This window comes from Meles meles, chromosome 8 (genome assembly GCF_922984935.1).
Source record: "Meles meles chromosome 8, mMelMel3.1 paternal haplotype, whole genome shotgun sequence".
In the NCBI taxonomy this organism is placed as follows: Eukaryota; Metazoa; Chordata; class Mammalia; order Carnivora; family Mustelidae; genus Meles; species Meles meles.
Window position 1 is genome coordinate 62,087,361 of NC_060073.1, and position 19,386 is coordinate 62,106,746.

The 19,386-nt window shown below is 37.8% G+C and overlaps 1 protein-coding gene across 1 annotated transcript in view; it reads left to right on the top strand.

Moving 5' to 3' along the window:
- RNF169 (ring finger protein 169) overlaps positions 1-19,386 on the top strand; it is a 76,171-nt gene that overhangs the window by 37,838 nt on the left and 18,947 nt on the right. The window contains exons 3-4 of the mRNA XM_046014517.1: positions 10,372-10,518; positions 14,488-14,606. Coding sequence (XP_045870473.1) covers positions 10,372-10,518; positions 14,488-14,606 — 266 coding nt within the window. The remainder of the gene's footprint in view (positions 1-10,371; positions 10,519-14,487; positions 14,607-19,386) is intronic.

The window sequence follows — 19,386 nt, forward strand, 5'->3', positions numbered from 1 at the left end:
GAGTAATTTTAAGTACCTTATTACATAAAGGAGAAAATTTGTAAAATGTTATCTGGGCATAAATATTTATAGGTGCTTAATTCTAAACATAACATTAAATTGAAAGGTGTTTGAGAATTTAAAGTGAAAGGAGCATAGTGTCATCCATATGATACCTTTAAAATTAGGTAAGAATCGTAAGAGCAAGTCAGTTGCTTTGGTGCTATTTATGTGATTGCTCAAGTAGAAATCAAGGCTTTAGCCTTGTATGCAAGAGATCATTTGTTGTGATATAGAATGCTTTGAAATGGAAACTGCACATAGTTCTAGTTTACCCCAAATGCTTTTTTTTTTGGTGGCAGCATCAGCAATAATCACCAGTTAGACCCTATAGAAGTGGTAACCATTAGTATCAAATGAGACTGTAGGAACCAGACAGAAGATGTAAAGCATTGACTGCTCTAGATACCAAAGTAGATTCAAATGTTCTGACACTAATTTGATTAACAGGTTCATTATGCTTGAAGTAATGGTTCTGAAGCAGTGGTACTATACTACTTTATCAGCTAATATTCCTTTCATAACCTCCCTAAGAATTTAAAATATTTTCGGGGCACCTGGGTGGCTCAGTGGATTAAAGCCTCTGCCTTCGGTTCAGGCCATGATCCCAGGGTCCTGGGATCAAGCCCCGCATAGAGCCCCGCATCGGGCTCTGCTCAGCAGGGAGCCTGCTTCCTCCTCTCTCTCTGCCTGCCTCTCGCCTACTCAGATCTCTGTCTGTCAAATAAATAAATAAAATCTTTAAAAAATTTTTTAAATATTTTCAATACCTTTGATTAAAGAATAAGCCCTAGACATCAACAAAAATGTATTCAACCCATTTATTGAGTTGGTGATATTTAGTGGGTACAACCTTATGGGCTGTTAAGTGTACGATCTGTAAGATTGTTAATCTTCTTGTTGAAAATTAACTTAAAGATTCCCATTACCACCTTTGTGGATGTCTTAGGGGTCTAGGATCCCAGTTTGAGACCCTTTGGCCCAGAGACAACTACATTTTCATGTAGGAAATGAGTTACATGTGTGTAACTGTTATAAATTACTGAACATTTTCTTATATCATCATCTTAATTTATAGGAAAAATTTGTTATCACTTATTGGTAGGAGGCGGATAAATGAAACACCGTGAAGCTTTATGGTCCTACAGTTGTCACAAACTATTTCTGTAGTCTGTCATTGGGCAGTGGACCATTATACTAATTCAGATAAGAAAATGAGGAAATTACAGATGAATGAGCCCCTTGTCTGTAAAGTGTCGGTCAGCCCTCCTCCCACCAGCTCTGTGTTTGCCCTGCAGGTTGTTTGGTTACTTTTTGTTGTGCAGTTGAGAGAAGCTTCCCCAAAGCATGGGACTAGTTGGTCACCACAACAGTACAATTTGTATTACAGAGAGTATTTGTTGGAAGGACCTTTTCAAAATTGTTTGGTCCAACCTTACTATTCACTTCAATTGCATTCTACAAGAATGTAAGCCCAGTGCAAACCACTTTGTCCTTATTGATCAGGGCTAGATCCTAAACACTAAAAATATGCCTGACAGGAAGCCTCTAGTACTCTGTAATTATTTATGTAACCGAACTTTCTGAACACAGATACTAGTCTAGAACTCAAGCAGGAGAGAGGAAATCAAAAATCAATAGGACCCAGTTCCATGCTCCCCTTCAAAAGAAGCTCATAGTGTCTGGGGGCCAAGAGATTTGAAAACAAGTAACTAGATGCAGGTAATTTATTTTTAAAACCCATGATAGAAGTACTTTCTGGATGTTATGAAAGAGACTTGAAAATATTTCATATGAAATAGTGTGGTATATATATCTGTTTTATTTTAACTCTAAGCATGGCTAGTTAACATTCGAAGTACCCCTAGATAATACACGCTTTGGAGTAGTTATGTAGCCCTCGAAAGACTATGATCAGAACCTTCACTTCATAGGCTCTGATAAGCCCTTCTATTATTTCTATAATCATCTAGTGCCTGAGATTTGTTAATTAGTATAACAGATGTTAGAAATGATTTCAAAATTAAAAAAAATTTTTGTAATATTCAAACAAATAGAAAAGTGGAGAGAACAATAAAATGAATGCCTGGATATTGATTACCCAGATTCTACAATTTTGAAGATAAATAATTTTTCATGGTGAAACGAGTATTAGCTGTTCAAGACAGATGAATTAGCTACAAATATTGCACAGGCATTTCTGACCTCGCATGAGTAGGATTTAAGAATCCAGTGAGCTCAGTAGCCTGTTCTATCTCTGGAACGTTGCCCTGTGGCTAGGAATTTTGTTTGGCTTTGTGTTTAGCTGTTAGTGGCAAATTGACTTACCTGGTTCTGACCAGGAGATTAGTTGAATCCTGCTTCTAAAATATTGCCTAGAGTGAACCTGTCATGCAAGATATTTATTGTAGTATCTAAGAGGATAGAAAGCTAGTTGAAACTTAATGATACTTACAGAATAGGTTATATGCCACTTAACTTTTTTTTTTTTTTTAAAGATTTTGTTTATTTATTTGACAGGGAGAGAGATCACAAGTAGGCAGAGAGGCAGGCAGAGAGAGGAACAGGCGGAGAGGGAGAAACATGCTCCCTGCTGAGCAGAGAGCCCAGTGTGGGCTCGATCCCAGGACCCTGGAATCATGACCTGAGCCGAAGGCAGAGGCTTTAACCCACTGAGCCATCCAGGCGCCCCTACACTTAACATTTTTAAGTGCCATTAAATATATATAACATAAAATTTGCCATTTTAGCCATTTTAAATTGTATAGTTCAGTATCCTTAAGTACATTCACAGTGTTGTGTAGTTGTGTCACTGCTATCTTTTTTTCATCACTCCAAACAGAAACCCTTTATCCATTAATCAATATCTCCCCATTTCTCCATCCCCCTAGCCCCTGGTAACCTCTAACTTAACTTCCTATTTCTACAGATTTGCTTATTCTAGGTATATTAATGGGATCATACAGTATTTGTTCTTTTGGTCTGCTTATTTCACATAGCATAATGTTTGGAGGTTTGTCTACACTATTGCATGTCTTAGTATTTCATTTCTTCTTATGGCTGAATAACATACCATTGTATGGACAGATCACATCTTGTTTATCCATTCATCTCTTGAACACTTGGGTTGTTCCCGCTTTTCGGCAGTTGTGATTAATGCTGCAATACACCCTGGTATATCAGTATTTGTTTTGAGTTTTGGTTTTCAGGTTTTTTGGGTATATACCTAGGAGTAGAATTACTGGATCATATGGATGATGGTATATTCAGTTTTTGGAGAAATCGTCGAACTTTTCCACAGCAGCTGTGCCATTTTACATTCCTACCAACCATGTCTGAGGGCTCCAGTTTCTCCACATTCCTGTTGGTACTTGTTACTTTCTTTAAAAATGTTTTTGTGATAGGGGCACCTGGGTGGCTCAGTGGGTTAAAGCCTCTGCCTTTGGCTCAGGTCATGATTCCAGAGTCCTGGGATGGAACCCCACATAGGGCTCTCTGCTCAGCAGAGGGCCTGCTTCCCTTCCCTCTGCCTGCCTCTCTGCCTACTTGTGATCTCTGTCGTCAAATAAATAAACAAAATCTTTTAAAAAAGTATTTTTGTGATAGTCATTCTAATGCATATCTCATAATGATTTCAATTTGCATTTCCCTTATGAATAATGATGTTGAGTACCTTATTGACCACCTGTGTCTCTTCTTTGGAGAAATATCTATTCAAGTCCTTTGCTTAATTTTGAACTGGGTTGTGTCGTAAGAGCTCTTTAGTATGTTGAATATGAAATCCTTATAAGTTATATGATTGCAAATATCTTCTCCCACGCTCTAGGTCATCTTTTTATTTTATTGATAATGTGTCCTTTGCACAAAGTTTTTAATTTGAATGAAGTCCAGTATATCTCTTTTTCCTTTTCTGTTTGGCTTTTTCAAAAAACTCAGCAAAATTATATTGAGATTCATTCACTATGTTGCCTGTATCAGTACTTTATTTTTTTATTGCTGAGTAGTATTTCATTGTATGCATATGCACAATCTGTTTGCCTTATATGCCCATGGATAGACATTTAGGTTATTTCCAGTTCTTGGCTGTTACGTAGAAAGCTGCTATGAACATTCATGTATGTCTTTGTATAGACAAGTCTTTTTCTCTTAGAAGCGTGAACATGTAGGTCTGAAATGGCTGGATCATATGGTAGATGTGTGTTTTGTTTTTTAAGAAATGGCCAAACTTCTCCAAAGTGATTTTACTATTTTAATTCCCACCAATAGTGTATGAAAGTTCTGGTTTCTCTCAACGTTCGCCAACATTCGATATGGTTAGTCTTTTTCATTTTAGCAGGATTTTTTGTTGTTGTTTTTTTAAAATATTTTATTTATTTGACAGAGAGAAATCACAACTAGGCAGAGAGGCAGGCAGAGAGAGAGGAGAAAGCAGGCTCCCCGCGGATGCGGAGCTCGATCCCAGGACCCTGGGATCATGGCCTGAGCTGAAGGCAGAGGCTTTAACCCACTGAGCCACCCAGGCGCCCCCATTTTAGCAGTTTTAATTGGTGTGTAATGGTATCTCATTTTGGTTTTAAAATTTGCATTTCCCTAATGACTAATGATGTTGAACATCTTTTCATGTGTTTAGTTGCTTTCCATATATTTTCTTTGACTTAATGTCTGTTCAGATCTTTTGCCTTATTTCTAAAGTTGGTCACATGCTTTCTTGTTTTTGGATTTTGAGTGATCTTTGTATGTTCTGGATACAAATCTTTTATCAGGTATATGCTTTGCAGATGTTTTCCTCTCAGTCCGTGTCAGTGTTTTCATTCTCTTAGAGTCTTCTGAAGAGCAGGAAATTTTAACTTCCGTGAAAGATAGTTTATAAGTTTTTTTTTCTTTGTAGATTGTACTTTTTGGGGTTATATTTAAGAATTCTTTGCGCAGCCTAAGTTCACAGAGATTTTCTCTGGGAGCTTTATAGTTTTAGGCTTTACATTTAGGTCTATGATCCATTTCGAGTTAATTTTTATACCTGATGTGAGTATAGATCCAAGTTCCTTTTTGTGCATATGGATATTCAGTTGTTCCAGTATTGTGTTGAAAGGACTATCCCTTCTCCACTGGATTGCTTTCATACCTTTGTCAAAAATCACTTATTTATATATTTGTGGGTTAGGTTCTAAACTGTATATTCTATCTGTACCATTGACCTGTTTGTTTTTATACCATTACCATGCTGTTTTGATTGAATGTTGTAGCTTTACAACAATTATTGAAATCTGGTAGTGTTAATTATCCAGATTGTTCTTTTTCAGAGTTATCTTTGTTCTTCCTTCTCTATATATTTTAGTATCAGCCTTCCAGTTCCTCCTCCAACAACACCACCACCACCTTCTAGGATTTTGATTGGGATTGCATTGCCTCTCTAGATCAATTTAGGCAGAATTGGCATCTCAATAATATTGAGTCTTCAGACCCATCAACATGATATATCCTATTTTTTTTTTTTTAGGTCTTCTTTAATACCTGTCAACAGTGTTTGTGGCTTTCAGTTTCCACATCTTTTGTCAGATTTATCTTAAGTATTTGATATTTTTGATGTTATTGTAAATGGTATTTTTGAATTTTCATTTTCTAGTTCATGCGAGTGAATGAAAACACAATTGATTTTTATATTTTGCTATTCTATCCTATTACCTTGCTAAAACTTCTTCAGTAGTTCTAATAGCCTTTTTGTAGATTCTAGTGGATGTTCTAGATGGAGGACTATTTGTCTGTGAATAATGAATGTTGTTACTGGGGGACTTTACTACCAGATTTCAAGAATTGCTATGATGCTAGTCACTGAGACAGTGTGGTATTGGCATAAGGAAAAGACATATAGATAAATGGAATAGAATGGAATATAGTGCTGGAATAGACCCACTCATATATAGTCAACTAATGTTCATCAAGGCACAAAAGTAATTCAGTGGCAAAAGAACAGTCTTGTCCACAGTCGTGCCGCAACAAACTGAATATCCTACGAATATGTAAAAGTGAATCTTGATCTCTATACACTATACAAAAGTTGGTTCGAAATAGGTCATAGACTGAACTTGCAAGCTAAAATTATGCAGAAGAAAACACAGAAGAAAAAATTTTTGACCTTGGGATAGGCAAAGATTTTCTAGACAGGAACACAAAAAATCCTAATCACAAAAGAAAAAAATTGACATATTGGACTTTATCAAAGTAAAAATTTTTACTTGTTAAGGAAATAAAAAGGCAAAACAAATACTGGGAGAAAATATTCTCAAAATGTGTGATTTGTATCCAGAATTTGTAAAGAACTCTTGCACCTAGCAAGCAATAAGGTTAAAAAAAATAAGAAGAGTGAAAGATTTGACCAGATACTTTACAAAAGGAGATATGCTTCTACGCACATGAAAAGATGCTCAGCGTAATTAGCCCACAGGGAAATAGTTATTAAAGCCACAGTGGAATGTCCCCTTACATCCTCTAGAATGGCTAAAATTAAAAGGCTAAGCATTCCAAGAGTGAGAATGAATATGAAACTATGAATCAGCTGAAGCTGTCATGCGTTGCTAGTGGGAGTATAAAATGGTATGACCATGATGGGAAACATTTTGACAATTGTGTTTTAATTTTAAACATATACTTACTAGGGATGCCTGGGTGGCTTGGTGGGTTAAGCGGCTGACTTTGACTCAGGTCATGATCTGGGGGTCCTGGGACTGAGTCCCACATCAGGCTCCTTGCTCAGTGGGGAGTCTGCTGCTCCCTCTGCTTGTGCTCTCTCTCTCTCTCTCTCTCTGACAATAAATAAAATCTTTAAAAAACAAAAACAAAAAATCCATATACTTACTATGTAACCCAGCAGTTCCACTTGTAGCTATGTAGCCAGGCAAAATAAAACATCTGTCCACAAAAAGACTTGTTTTTTTAGCAGCTTTATTTATAATAGCCCCAAAGTAAATACAACCCAAATGTCCAACACTTGAATGGATAAACAAATTTTGGTGCTCCCAGGTATACCAGTTTCGACACATGAAGGGGGCACCTGGGTGGTTCAGTCAGTTAAATGTCTGCCTTCGGCTCAGGTCATGATCTCAGGGTCATGGGATCTAGCTGGGCAAGCATCTGGCTCTCTGCTCAGCGGGGAGTCTGTTCATCCCTGTGCTCCTCCCCCTGCTTGAGCATGCTCTCTTTCTCTCTCTCTCAAATCAATAAATAAAATCTTCAAAAAACTACTGAAGGCAAAGTAAAGATATTTTCAGGAAAAAATTACATGGTATTTCGTGGTAATGTGACTGGGTATGAGATGAATGTACAGAAGTCAGTAGTTTTTCTCTAATAATTAGCATCTAAAAACAGAGGCAGTAAAAATCATTCCATTTACAGTTTTAGGCAGCTTCACTTTGGCGCAGCTTGAGATCTCATTTAGCTCCTACTGCCTGCCTCTTGCTGTTAGCATTGGGCTTCTCTGTTATCGCTGTGGCAGTGCCCACCGTGGGAACTTGCTCAAGTTGTACAAGCCAATGTCAGGGGGGTTTAACACACTGCGGAGCAAACTTCAGTCCATGGGAGGTTGGAGTCAATTGATCTATGTTTCCCCTTTTCTCACTTCACACTGACAGTCTTGAGATGCGTTTCATGTGTTTCATGCGGTTTCTCATATTGTCCTCTGTAGCCAGTTACTGGACCAACTGTCACACCACTTTTATTGGCTTTCTTTCCTTGTTATGTTACTCTGTCCTTAACTCCTGCTCCCAAATAAGGTATTTATGCATGAGCCTTCTTCTCAGACTCTGTATAGCTCCCCCAAAAAAGTACCTATGTGGCCCCAAGTACTGAGGTTGGGAAACCCTGATCTCTGAAGCCAGTGGTTTGCTTTAAAATCCAGACTCTGCAGTATTCAGTCTCTGCAACTTTTAACCGCTGAGTGTTAACATTTGGGTCTATAAAATGATAATGATGGATACACACAGAGCCCTTCGTGTTTGAATGAAGATAGCTCTATAAACTTAATGCCTGGAACAAAGAAGAGTTCAGTACAGAGCAGCTATTGATAATTCTTTTTAAAGTGTATATGCTACTTTCTGGCACTCCCTAAGGCATTTTCCCAGAATATGAAAACTCTTTCCTAGAGACCAAGTTCTTAAGTCCTTATGAAAAACTATCAGAAGGGACAAGAAAATAACTTCTACAGAACCCAGTATAGAGAAGATACAAACACGATTCATGTGAAGATTTAAATCCATATGTGGGTTTTTCAAGTTTTAAATTTTTAGCTGTGTTAAGAGGACAGTATTAGAGACTCAACATTGCAATGGAAAGGTGGTTTCACCAGCCATAGTTGTTGTCAAAGTTCATTGTCAAAAACTTTGAAAACAATAATAAACATTATTAGGAAGCAAAAGGATATACTTTAAAACACTGGTAAAACCAGAGTACATAGTATGCAAACTCTGTTAACCACTAAGCAAAATGCTAAAATATATAAAATAGGAAATTTAATGGTTTTAAAAAAATAGCAATGTTTGTGTGTGTTATTGGGGGCTCTTCGGTGCATTTAAGAGATTTATTAGCAATCCCTGGCCTCCACCCACTGTCTACCAGTAGTATGCACACCCCACACCCTCAGTGGTGACAGCCAGACATTATTAGATGTACCCTGGGAAGTAAAATCATCTTCCGATGAGAACCACTGAGATAAGCCTAGATTTGAATTCTGGGAAGTAAAATCATCTTCAGATGAGAACCACTGAGATAAGCCTAGATTTGAATTCTAGCTCCAGGACGATGGCTTTGTGAATTTGAACACATTACCTAACTCCTAGAACTTCGTTTTCTCACATAAGATAATGTACGTATGTATGACACCTTACACCTAGGACTTGGGTAAATGATAGCAATTCTTGCAATGCTAAAACTAGTTGTCTTTTTTGCCACATTGCCTATCTATATTGTGAAAATGAAACGCCTGTTTGTGTAGCCTTTGGTCAATTTGTTGAACGAGAATTTCTCATCTAATATCATCAAAAGGCATTGAGCTTTCATATGGGCAGTTATCATTGATGTTAGGCTTGCTTTCTCCCTGGCTGTGGATTTGCTTTTTTCCCCTTTGTGTTCTTGTTTGACTTGGGGCAAGTTGGGAGTACATTGTTTCATTTGAGCCCCTTCCTGACATAACATCCTGTATGGTTTTCTTTGTATATTGGTAACCTCTTGAATTAGACTCAGTGTGTTAAAGACTAGCTCAGGCCTGTAGGAATCAGACCTATAGAAATTGGAAAGATAAGACTAAGTCTTAATTGTTGTTTATTGTTATTGTTGATTTTGCTTTTTAACCCTGAGGCAACAGCCAATGAAAAATATTTGTTATTTAGGTTTATTTTTTGTAAGTATGATTGAAAATATTAGTAGCCTGTAATTGCTTTGCTATTCATTATGGCATTTAAGTTTTATTAAAATCCCAGGCAGTGAAGAAAATAAAAGGAGATTTGGAAAGGAAAACTCTTAATGTACTATAAGGATACAGCAAGACACTACATTAAGTACTTTATATTATCTCATTTATTCCTTCAACAGTATCTGCAAAGTAAGTAGCATTATCCCTATTCTGTAGGTGAGCATATGGTCCTTTCTGATGCTTCATCTGCCCAAGATCATATGGCTGGTAACTAAGTGACAGAACCACCAGAACCCGGGTTTTTATTCCAAAACTCATCTTATTTTCATAATGCCTTGCTGTCTCCTCTAGATTAGGAGCATAGGCCTCTACCTTAAATTTCTTTGTAAACCAAAAAAAAAAAAAAAAAAAAAAATTTCTTTGTAAACCATGTATTTTGACCTACCCTCTGGACCACAAGATAATAGTATAAATTGCAGAACATTGGAACTGTGATAATTTTTCTGTTGCCTCTAGGACTGAAGAACTGTTTTGCCTCGCCTGCTTCTCTGGTCTTCTGTGGCCTCTATCTGGGCTCTTTTCACTTAACGCAGTTATATCAGGTTTATGGGAATAAGGAACATTTTTAGGTTCAACCTTTTTTGGCTAAGTGAATCGATCTTATTTTTTGATGATGTATATTATCTTAGCTTTTATCATTTCAGATTGCTCAAGAATGCAGAGTGCTTTAATCTTAAGCCATGCAGTGTATGTTCGGCAAGAATCAAGTAAAAGCAGACTTACTTAGAAATTAAGAGGGCTTTGCCTCTAGTAAGAAAAATAGTCCCAGACTGCCATGTGATCTGTTCATTCTGATAGACTACTGAGTGGAAGATGTTTTGAAGTCTGCCGTTGCTTAAAACTCTCCTTCATGGTGTGATTTGTATTTTTAGCTGAGAGAGGAAAAGTTACAAGAGGAGAAAACCTCTGAAGATCAAATCCACAAGCTGTTATCAGAGGATATGGAAACGGGGAAAAGGAAAATGGATGACCAGAAGAAGAGAGATGAGCCATTAGCACTGAAGACAGATCTGGAACATGTAAGTAGATCACCATCTTGATGGACAGCTGACTCAAAATCAGTTGTTAGCCCAGGTCACTTGGGTCTGAAAACCTGGGTTGTTGAGCTCTGAGGGCGGTAACAGTTGCTGACCGTGTAGTGTATGAGTAGTGGAGAACATAGTGTCCAGAGGAGAGCTAGAGAGAATAATTCATGAGTGGGACAATAGACTTGGGTAGAAAGATTAAGGGAACAGTCAGAGAAAAAAAATGAGTGAGGGGAGGGACATAGTATAGAATATTACTTGTGCAAATTTTATACATATGTTGTCATTTTGACCTACGTGTTGTTATTTGATGTTTGAGTTTTGTACATCTTTTTTTTTTTTTAAAGATTTTATTTATTTATTTGATAGAGATCACAAGTAGATAGAGAGGCAGGCAGAGAGAGAGAGAGAGGGAAGCAGACTCCCTGCTGAGCAGAGAGCCTGATGCGGGACTCGATCCCAGGACCCTGAGATCATGACCTGAGCCGAAGGCAGTGGCTTAACCCACTGAGCCACCCAGGCTCAGTTTTGTACATCTTATATCGTAAGCTATGTTTCCTTAAAGCTTGGATTTGATTTCCCGCTATTCTTTTTAATGCCTTAAGCAACATAGTGCTAGATATAAGGTAGGTCTTCAATATTAGATTACTTAGTTTAAACTAACCCTAATTAGACCTCTAATCTTGCCAAATCTTGCCTGAATTTTTTTTGTTACTTATTTACCAAGCAAATTCCTGGAAAAGGTTGTAAGTGGTATATTTAATGTATGTAAGAAAGCATTTTTGGAAGGCTCACTGGATGCTCAAATGGATAATTACAATTGAGTTTTTTTCTTTAGTGTATCATACTGGATCAGACATTTTCTGTGGCTTGCTGTGTGTACTTAAGATAGCCTTAGAGTTGTAATCTTTTAAAATAGTTTGTCATTTAAACTTGTTAGTATTTCAGGCTAACTTTCTAATTCGCTGGGATTAATAAAACTTTATTGTATATAAGACAGACAATAGAGAATAGAGGAAAACAAAATCTCTGCACCAGAAGTTAGCCTTTTAAACATGTCCCAGCATTGTAACAGACTGTACAACTTTGGCCAGCTTAGTTAATTTCACTGTGCTTTTGCTTTACTCTTTGCAAAGGCATTTTTCCTGAACTTCAGGAAATGAAATTATTTAAGCTTTCTTGGATCAGTGGTATTTGCTGCTGTTAACTGTGCATTTTTTTATCCCAGTTATAACAATAATAATTATTACTTACTTATTATTAGAAGTAGTCACTTGGATTTTGGAGGGTTTCACCCTTCTAAAAGATTCAGTTTAACAAACATGAAATGTTTGCATTATCTTAATCCTCTGTTCATTGGGAGCTACAAAAGGAAAAAGACTGGAGAGGATGCAATTTCGCTAGGAAGGTGAGAATGAAAAATGATAGCCTTGTGCATACAGTGTGTTTTCTGACTAATAGCCCCAACCAGTCCCAACTGCGGTCTGTGATCTCTAGACTACAGCTCTGCCTCATCACCCCAACAGGGCTGTCCTTTAGATCCCTTAAGCAAAATGACCCAGAAGGACCTTTCTCTTTAGGACAAACGGATCTTGACAAAGAGAGCTTACCCTCCACTGCGGTCCTTTGATAGAAAGAACCTGATGTTTTTGGCCTTGCCAGATCCAAGTTTCCTCCAGGAAATGATCTCTAGTATTAATTCATGTCAAGATGAGGAAATGGCTCTAATTAATTTTTCTTTTGCCACTACCGGCTTTGAAATAGAAATCAACTGCATTTTCTCATCTTAAAAAGAATTGTAACCTAATTGTAATCTTAAAAGTAATCAGGAAGTATAAATCCTCAGACTTGGTTTTGTTTGTTTTTTGTTTGTTTGTTTTGGGGTTTTTTTTGTAATTACCAGTTTCACAAAATTTTATCTGAAAAACCACATTGAATAAAAACTGACTTATGAACACTTGAAATTTTAGACTTTTGTGGTTTTACCTCTTTTTCTGTTTGCTTTTGTCTTTTTGAGGATTTTTAAATAGCTCTGATTTTGCTTTAAATGTCTCTTAGAGTCTTCAGTATTAGAAAAATAATTTCATTGAGTCTGCCAAGACTACATTCAAATTGGGACCAAAGAGAGGCTCCAAGAGAGTCTCAGTGGGAAGTCAGCTGAAGGGATTGTATTTTATATAAAGAAAATATGATTAGAGCTGAACTGATTGTTTTACTTTTCTGCACCAAAAGACTTGGTGATTCCCCATTTCCTCTGGAATTAAACGAGAATTCTTTACCCCAATGTTCAGGTCCTTAGTATGGTTTGAACTGATCTTCCTGTCATTGCTGATACCCCCAAATTCTAGGGAACAGAGCTGTTTGCATGCCCCCAAATATATAACTTTATGCTTTTCCTCCTTAGAATCTTTGCTCTTACATTTTCATCTAATTGAAATGCTGCCCTGCTTACCTGTTGAAAGACTATTTATCTGCCCATACCCAGTGCAAAACCTGTCACCCTCCTGGAACTTCAAGGGATTCCTCACTTGTTTCTCCCTCCTATTACTTACTCTCGTCCCTCCCAACTTTGTAAATTTATAGGACCAGTTTCATTCTCCTTTACATTATGCTTGTGTATCTGTCTTTCTCTACTAGGTTTATAAGTTTGTTGAGTAAGAGAAATGTATCCTAGCTATTTGAAAATCTCCTACAGTGTCTTGTACATTACAAGTGTTTGATTCATGTTTATCAAGTTGAATTGAAATGGAGGAAATTGCTTATTCTAGAAGAAAGTTTACCATCTGCTGTTATCAGTTTGGAGTGGAAATACAATGGACATGGCAATTTATGATTTGTTATGGTACAGTTAATACCAATAACTGTGAATTGTTGGAAAACAATTTGGTATAACAATTTTAGTTACAGCAAAGAAAAAGTGAAAGCTTGCTCATCACCCAACAACTTAGAGGTAACCCTTATGAACATTTTTGGTAACTATCCTTCCAGACTTCTTTTCTAAGTGCATATAAAGAAACTACAAATGTAAATTGAAGAACTCAAAAAGGGAGTCTAAAATAAAATGAAGGTAACTGAATGAGTATCAAGAAAATGGAAAAAGCTGACTCTAGGGGTATTTAGAAGCCCTTGCAGAGAAAGTGGCATTTGAGATACCCCTGAAAAGCTAATGAATATTTTTTAGGTAGGGGATGTGGCACAAAGAGTTTTAAGCAAAGGGAATAATAGCATGCCCAGAAGGGAGGCTTTGAAATGCTATGATGGTACACGGAGAGTAGAGTGATAGGATTCTATCCGCGTGCTTGATGGTATGGTAGGATCAGAGGGAAGAGAGGCGAGCGGAGCAAGACCAGTAAGTAGATTATTGCAACAGTCCAGGCAGAAGAGGATGAGAATCTAAGGAAAGGCAGTGACAGTGGGTATACCTGGGAAGAGTTAGATCTGACAGGCATTTTTAGGAGTGGAGTGGAGTAGAGTGGAACTGGCATGGAAGCAGCTTGGAGACAGACACTCTGGATTGAAGTCCTTGTGTTAGCTACTTACTAACTCTACAGTCTTCTACATTAACTGTTCTAAGCCTCAGTTTGCCACCTGGAGAAGGCAGGTCATCCCTTCTTAATGGCGCTGATATTAAACACAAATGAAATAAACTATCAAGAAGTACTGGGTGTATTCAGAACCCCCATACACTGTTATTATGACTTTGAAGAAAGGGAAAGGAGAGAGTCAGAGATGGCATTGAGGCTTCTAGCTGGGTTGGTAGTGGGGCTTAGAGAAGAAAAGAGTGAACTGAATTTTGGGTATATTAAGTTTGAGCCACATTTGGGATATCCAGATTGGGATCTCTAAGAGGCAGTTGGAAACACAGGTGCTCAGAGAGACATGACCTACACCAGCTGAGAAACAGTAGCTTTGGGAGAGTCCGTGGACCCACCAAATCATGTTATCTCCCTTGTTTCTTGCCAGTGTCCTGCACGCCTCTCAGATTCAGAGAATGAAGAACCTTCCCGAGGCAAGATGACACAGACCCATCGTTCCGCATTTGTTTCCAAGAACAACTCCTACTCCTTAGCTTTCCTGGCAGGGTAAGAGACTGATACTGAATTCAGTTGCGGTTCTTTCGTTTTTACAGTATGAGACTGAAGGGGACTGGGGCAGGAGGGAGCAAAAGTATTTGTTGCAGCCACTTTGTGGGAGATGGGAAGGGGGGAATGATGTGGGAATTGGTTTTCGAATATCCATCTGGAACAAGGAGCTGATCTAAAAGGAATTTTTACATATTTCTGGGATACTCAGGGTAGGATTATGCTAATTTCTGTGCTGTGAAGTGTGACTTTCTATCCTAGGAGGGAACCACAAAGATAGCTTCTTTTAACAATATCCAACCATTCTCTCAGTAGACTTTTTTCTCTTAGTAGGAAGTGAGGCCAGAGTTCATTTTATTTTCAATGCCTAGAACTAAAATATATCTTGAATAGGTTTCAAGAGGGCAAACTGAAAAGTTTCTAAGGCCTTCCTCAAGGAATCTCTTGAGCCTTTAGACTTTGCAGGCTGTGGGGAGGACAAGAAGGAGGAAACAGATGGATGTTGATGATGGAGGAATAATGAAGGACTAGATGGAAGGAAAAAGGAAAGAAGGAGGAAGGATGGAAGGAAAAAGAGCAGGAAGGGAGGATGGGGGGAGGGATACATAAATAGGACAAAGGGAAGAAGAAATGGAGGAGGGATGGCAGGAAAGAATCATTCATTCAGGAGGCATTTTGTGAACAGCTACTATGTGCCATGCTCTCTGTTTTAATTTAAGATGAAAAGACATAATCTTAGCCATTTTGTTGTCTGTTTTTGGTTAAGGCTGGCATTGCACACCCTTATGTCTGGGGTTCCTCTCCTCCTTCCCAGCAGCCCCGTAAGTTAGATCTCTCTTTCCTGCTGTCCCTGTGGATATGCACCTATTTATTCTTTTACTCTGAGGCTTTTTATTTCTAATCACTAATGTGACCCCAAAAAGCTTCCAAGTTTATGAATGTTATAAAGTACAAACTATTGTGATCCTTGATGTAGTTTTTATATCTGAAATCTCTGAATCTTTTTTGTATGTGTTCTTTTGGAGCAGTCTGATTTTCCTGTTATTTCTGAGAGTAAAATCCACTAGCCCCCCTGCTCCCTTAAATGCCTTCCCTTCACTAGGTAATGGTAACTCCTTCTTCCAGGAAGGCACTTTCCTAGAGTATTCATTCATTCATTTGACATTTGTTTACTGGTCACTGTATTGTAGCCACTTAGGTTTGATTGATGTAATCAGAACCCAATGAGAAAGATGTAAGCCAGCATATCTTCCATTTATGGTAAAGATGAAATTCTTACATTGTGCATATGAGCTTGAACTACAGATGCCCTCTAAAGTTAAAAAATTCAAGATTACCTGACTAAGAATTTTTCAGCTGCTGATTGTATATATGGAGTTTCCCCCGCTTATAGCAGGCATATTTTAATGATTATAAGAGAGATCTACTGAAAAGAGAAAAAGATTGTATCATTCATTCCAGTTAAGTCATTATAAATACTCCCGAAAACAAGTAAATATTGCTTTTAGGCAGTCTATGACTAGCTAATTAATATCTCATAATTTGAAATGACTGAGAAAAAAGAGAACTCTTTATTAAAATCCAAGTATGATGCCAAGGCCAAATTGCCCCAATTGGTTATCACCAATTCCAGTCTGTACTCTTACAATTCGTTCTTGTTAAGGGGGTGGCAGATTAATATGTCATTACTTAGAAACGCCTTGTAAGGAACTTAGAAAATTCTAAGGGGTAAAATGTAAAGCTCTTATGGGGGGGGGTTGCTTTTTTAAATTTAAATTTAAATGTTTAAAAAGATTTATTATTTATTTGGGAGAGAGAGAGAGAAAGAGAGCACCAGTGGGAGAGACACAGGGAGAGGGGGAGAATCTCAAGTGGTCTCTGTACTGAGCACAGAGCCTGAATCCGGGCTAGATCCCATGATCCTGATATCATGACCTAAGCCAAAACCAAGAGTCGGATGCCCAACCTAGTGTACCATCCAGGTGCCCAGGGTTTGCTTTTGATTATGTGTGGCTCTGGAATCTCTGTAACATATCTTTTCCTTCTCCTTGGCCCATGCTTACCCTTACTCTGTTGAGCCACAATGGGACTACTTTATAGGAAAAGAGTCACTTAACATTTTACTATTAAGGAGTGTTTGCAATTCGTCTTACACATTTCAGCATTCATTTCCAAATATCCAAGGTTGTGGAGTGAGTTCAGTTATTAGTATAATTATTAAAACAATTCGTTGGATTTGGTTGGTAGGTATATCTTTTAGGACATAGTTCGCTGATGTCATGGAAAACTTAGGTTGGAAAATCAATGACAGTATACTGTGAATTGCCTCTTTTATGTAGTCAACATGCTTTTCTTCCTTAGATAAGAAAATATTTAAATTTCAGTTCCAAAGGATACTTAGAAAAACAATATGGACTTGTTAGTGCTGAAATTGTTGCCAGGTGAACTGGTGAGATCCCTGGCCCTGAGGCCTGGACCCAGCCGGTCCCATCCCAAAGATGTCGCTGAAGGCTCGTGGTCTCCTTGCAAGAAAGAATTCAAGAATAGATCAGACAGAACAGTTGAGCTGTGCAAGTAGGAAAATTTTTTTTTTTAAAGATTTTATTTATTTATTTGACAGAGAGAGATCACAAGTAGATAGAGAGGCAGGCACAGAGAGAGAGAGAGGGAAGCAGGCTCCCTGCTGAGCAGAGAGCCCGATGCGGGACTCGATCCCAGGACCCCGAGATCATGACCTGAGCCGAAGGCAGCGGCTTAACCCACTGAGCCACCCAGGTGCCCGCAAGTAGGAAAATTTCACCAGGGTGTGGGATACTTATTTCTTGGGAGTGGGGTTTCACACCTTTCCTCCCTACTTGGTCTAGGTCTCTGGCCTTATTTGTCTTGGATCTGTCCAGTTTGATCTGGCCTCTGTGGCTTTGTTTTCAGAGCACAGTCAGGATCTCTAACTTTCCCTGATAGCAGTAGTGAGCCATGATGTGCCTCCCCCTCTTGGCTGGCCTCCAGGCATCCTGTTAAAGCCTAACTAACTGCCTACTCTAACACATGGGATGTAGCTTATGGATTTATTAAAAAATAATTAGCATGGTGATGGTTGCACAACAGTGTGACTGTAAACTTAAATGGTTAAAATGGTGACTTTTATTTTATATATATTTTACCACTGTAAAGATAGTATTAAAAAAGTATTAGCATTTTTAATAGTTTTTGGATATTTCACATGCATTTTTTTCCATGTGTTAAGCAACAACAAAAGAATAGGGCGCCTGAGTGGCTCAGTGGGTTAAGCCTCTGCTTCAGCTCAGGTCATGATCTCACGGTTCTGGGATGAGCCCTTCATCAGGCTCTGTGCTCTGCAGGGAGCCTGCTTCCCCCTCTTTCTTTTCCTGCCTCTCTGCCTACTTGTGATCGCTGTCAAATAAATAAATAAAATCTTAAAAAAAAAAAAAAGTTTTCTCAGGTAAGTTCTTATCCTAAAGAGAGGTCATATGTAAAAGCTTTGGAAGTGTTTACAACTGTATTTAAATCAAATCAATCTGCATTTGTTTTACTTATCTACTTAAGTGTTTCTTAAACCCAAAGGCATGGAGGTAAGAGTGAGTAGGCCTAATAGGATGGTTATTTTGGAAGGAATCCATTAATCGGTTCTGGTTATAAGTCTTGCCAACAGCTCAGTCTCTTTTTATGTGAAAAATCCAAAGCAAAGAGGGTTTTAAAGCACTGTTTGTAAACTTTTGCAGTCCTATTGAAAAGGAAACTTCTTGATGGGAGGCAGATAGAGTAATAGTTAATCCAATATCATTTCTAAGTTAATCACAAAATATGTTAATTGAAAAAAATGAACTTGAAGCATAAGATATCATTGTAAAGTTAAACTTTTATTTTAAATATTGAGAAACTTTTTTGTTTGTTTATACTTATTTCCCTTCGGTCCTCATTCCCTTCTTCCTCACCAGAGTCAAACAAAAAACCTGATTGCAAATTCTTCCAAAAGCTCAGGCTGAAAAAACTTTCTCTGTTGCAGTAGTATCTTTTCAAAAGGCTACATATCTACTTACATTCTCCTCTTTGCTTTGGCTATCAGGAGGTTTAGAATTAGGACAGGGTTTTCAATTCAGTCATCATGGCTTTCCAACATGGCCTATAAAAAAAACAAAAAACAAAAAACTTTTGCTATACTTTTTCTTTATTTATTACTTAAATCATTTAACAGTATTTAAATACTGTTATTTAAATACCAACAGTATTTATTACTGTCCTCTGTTAAGGCTCAGTCTTATGTATTTTTGCAGTAAGTCTCTTTGGATTCTTCTTGGAAATAAGGGATAATAAAAAGGAATATAATTCAACCATCTATCCTCTTTCCATTTTAAAAAATGAACAACAACAACAAAAAAGATAGTAATCCAGTATTGCCAGTATTGCCATTCCATACAAAATTGTATCTTAAGTGTACAGTGCCTAGCAGGATTTCTGATAAGTTCAGTGACTATTACTGCCACTCTTTTGTTATATTCTTTTAGAATGTGGACTCTCAGAGCTGAAAAAGATCTTGTTTTTTTTTTTTAAGATTTTATTTATTTACTTATTTGACAGACAGAGATCACAAATAGGCAGAGAGGCAGGCAGAGAGGGAGAGAGGAGGAAGCAGGCTCACCGCTGAGCTGAGAGCCCGATGCGGGGCTCCATCCCAGGACCCTGAGACCAGGACCTGAGCTGAAGGCAGAGGCTTTAACCCACTGAGCCACCCAGGCGCTCCATGAAAAAGATCTTAAATATT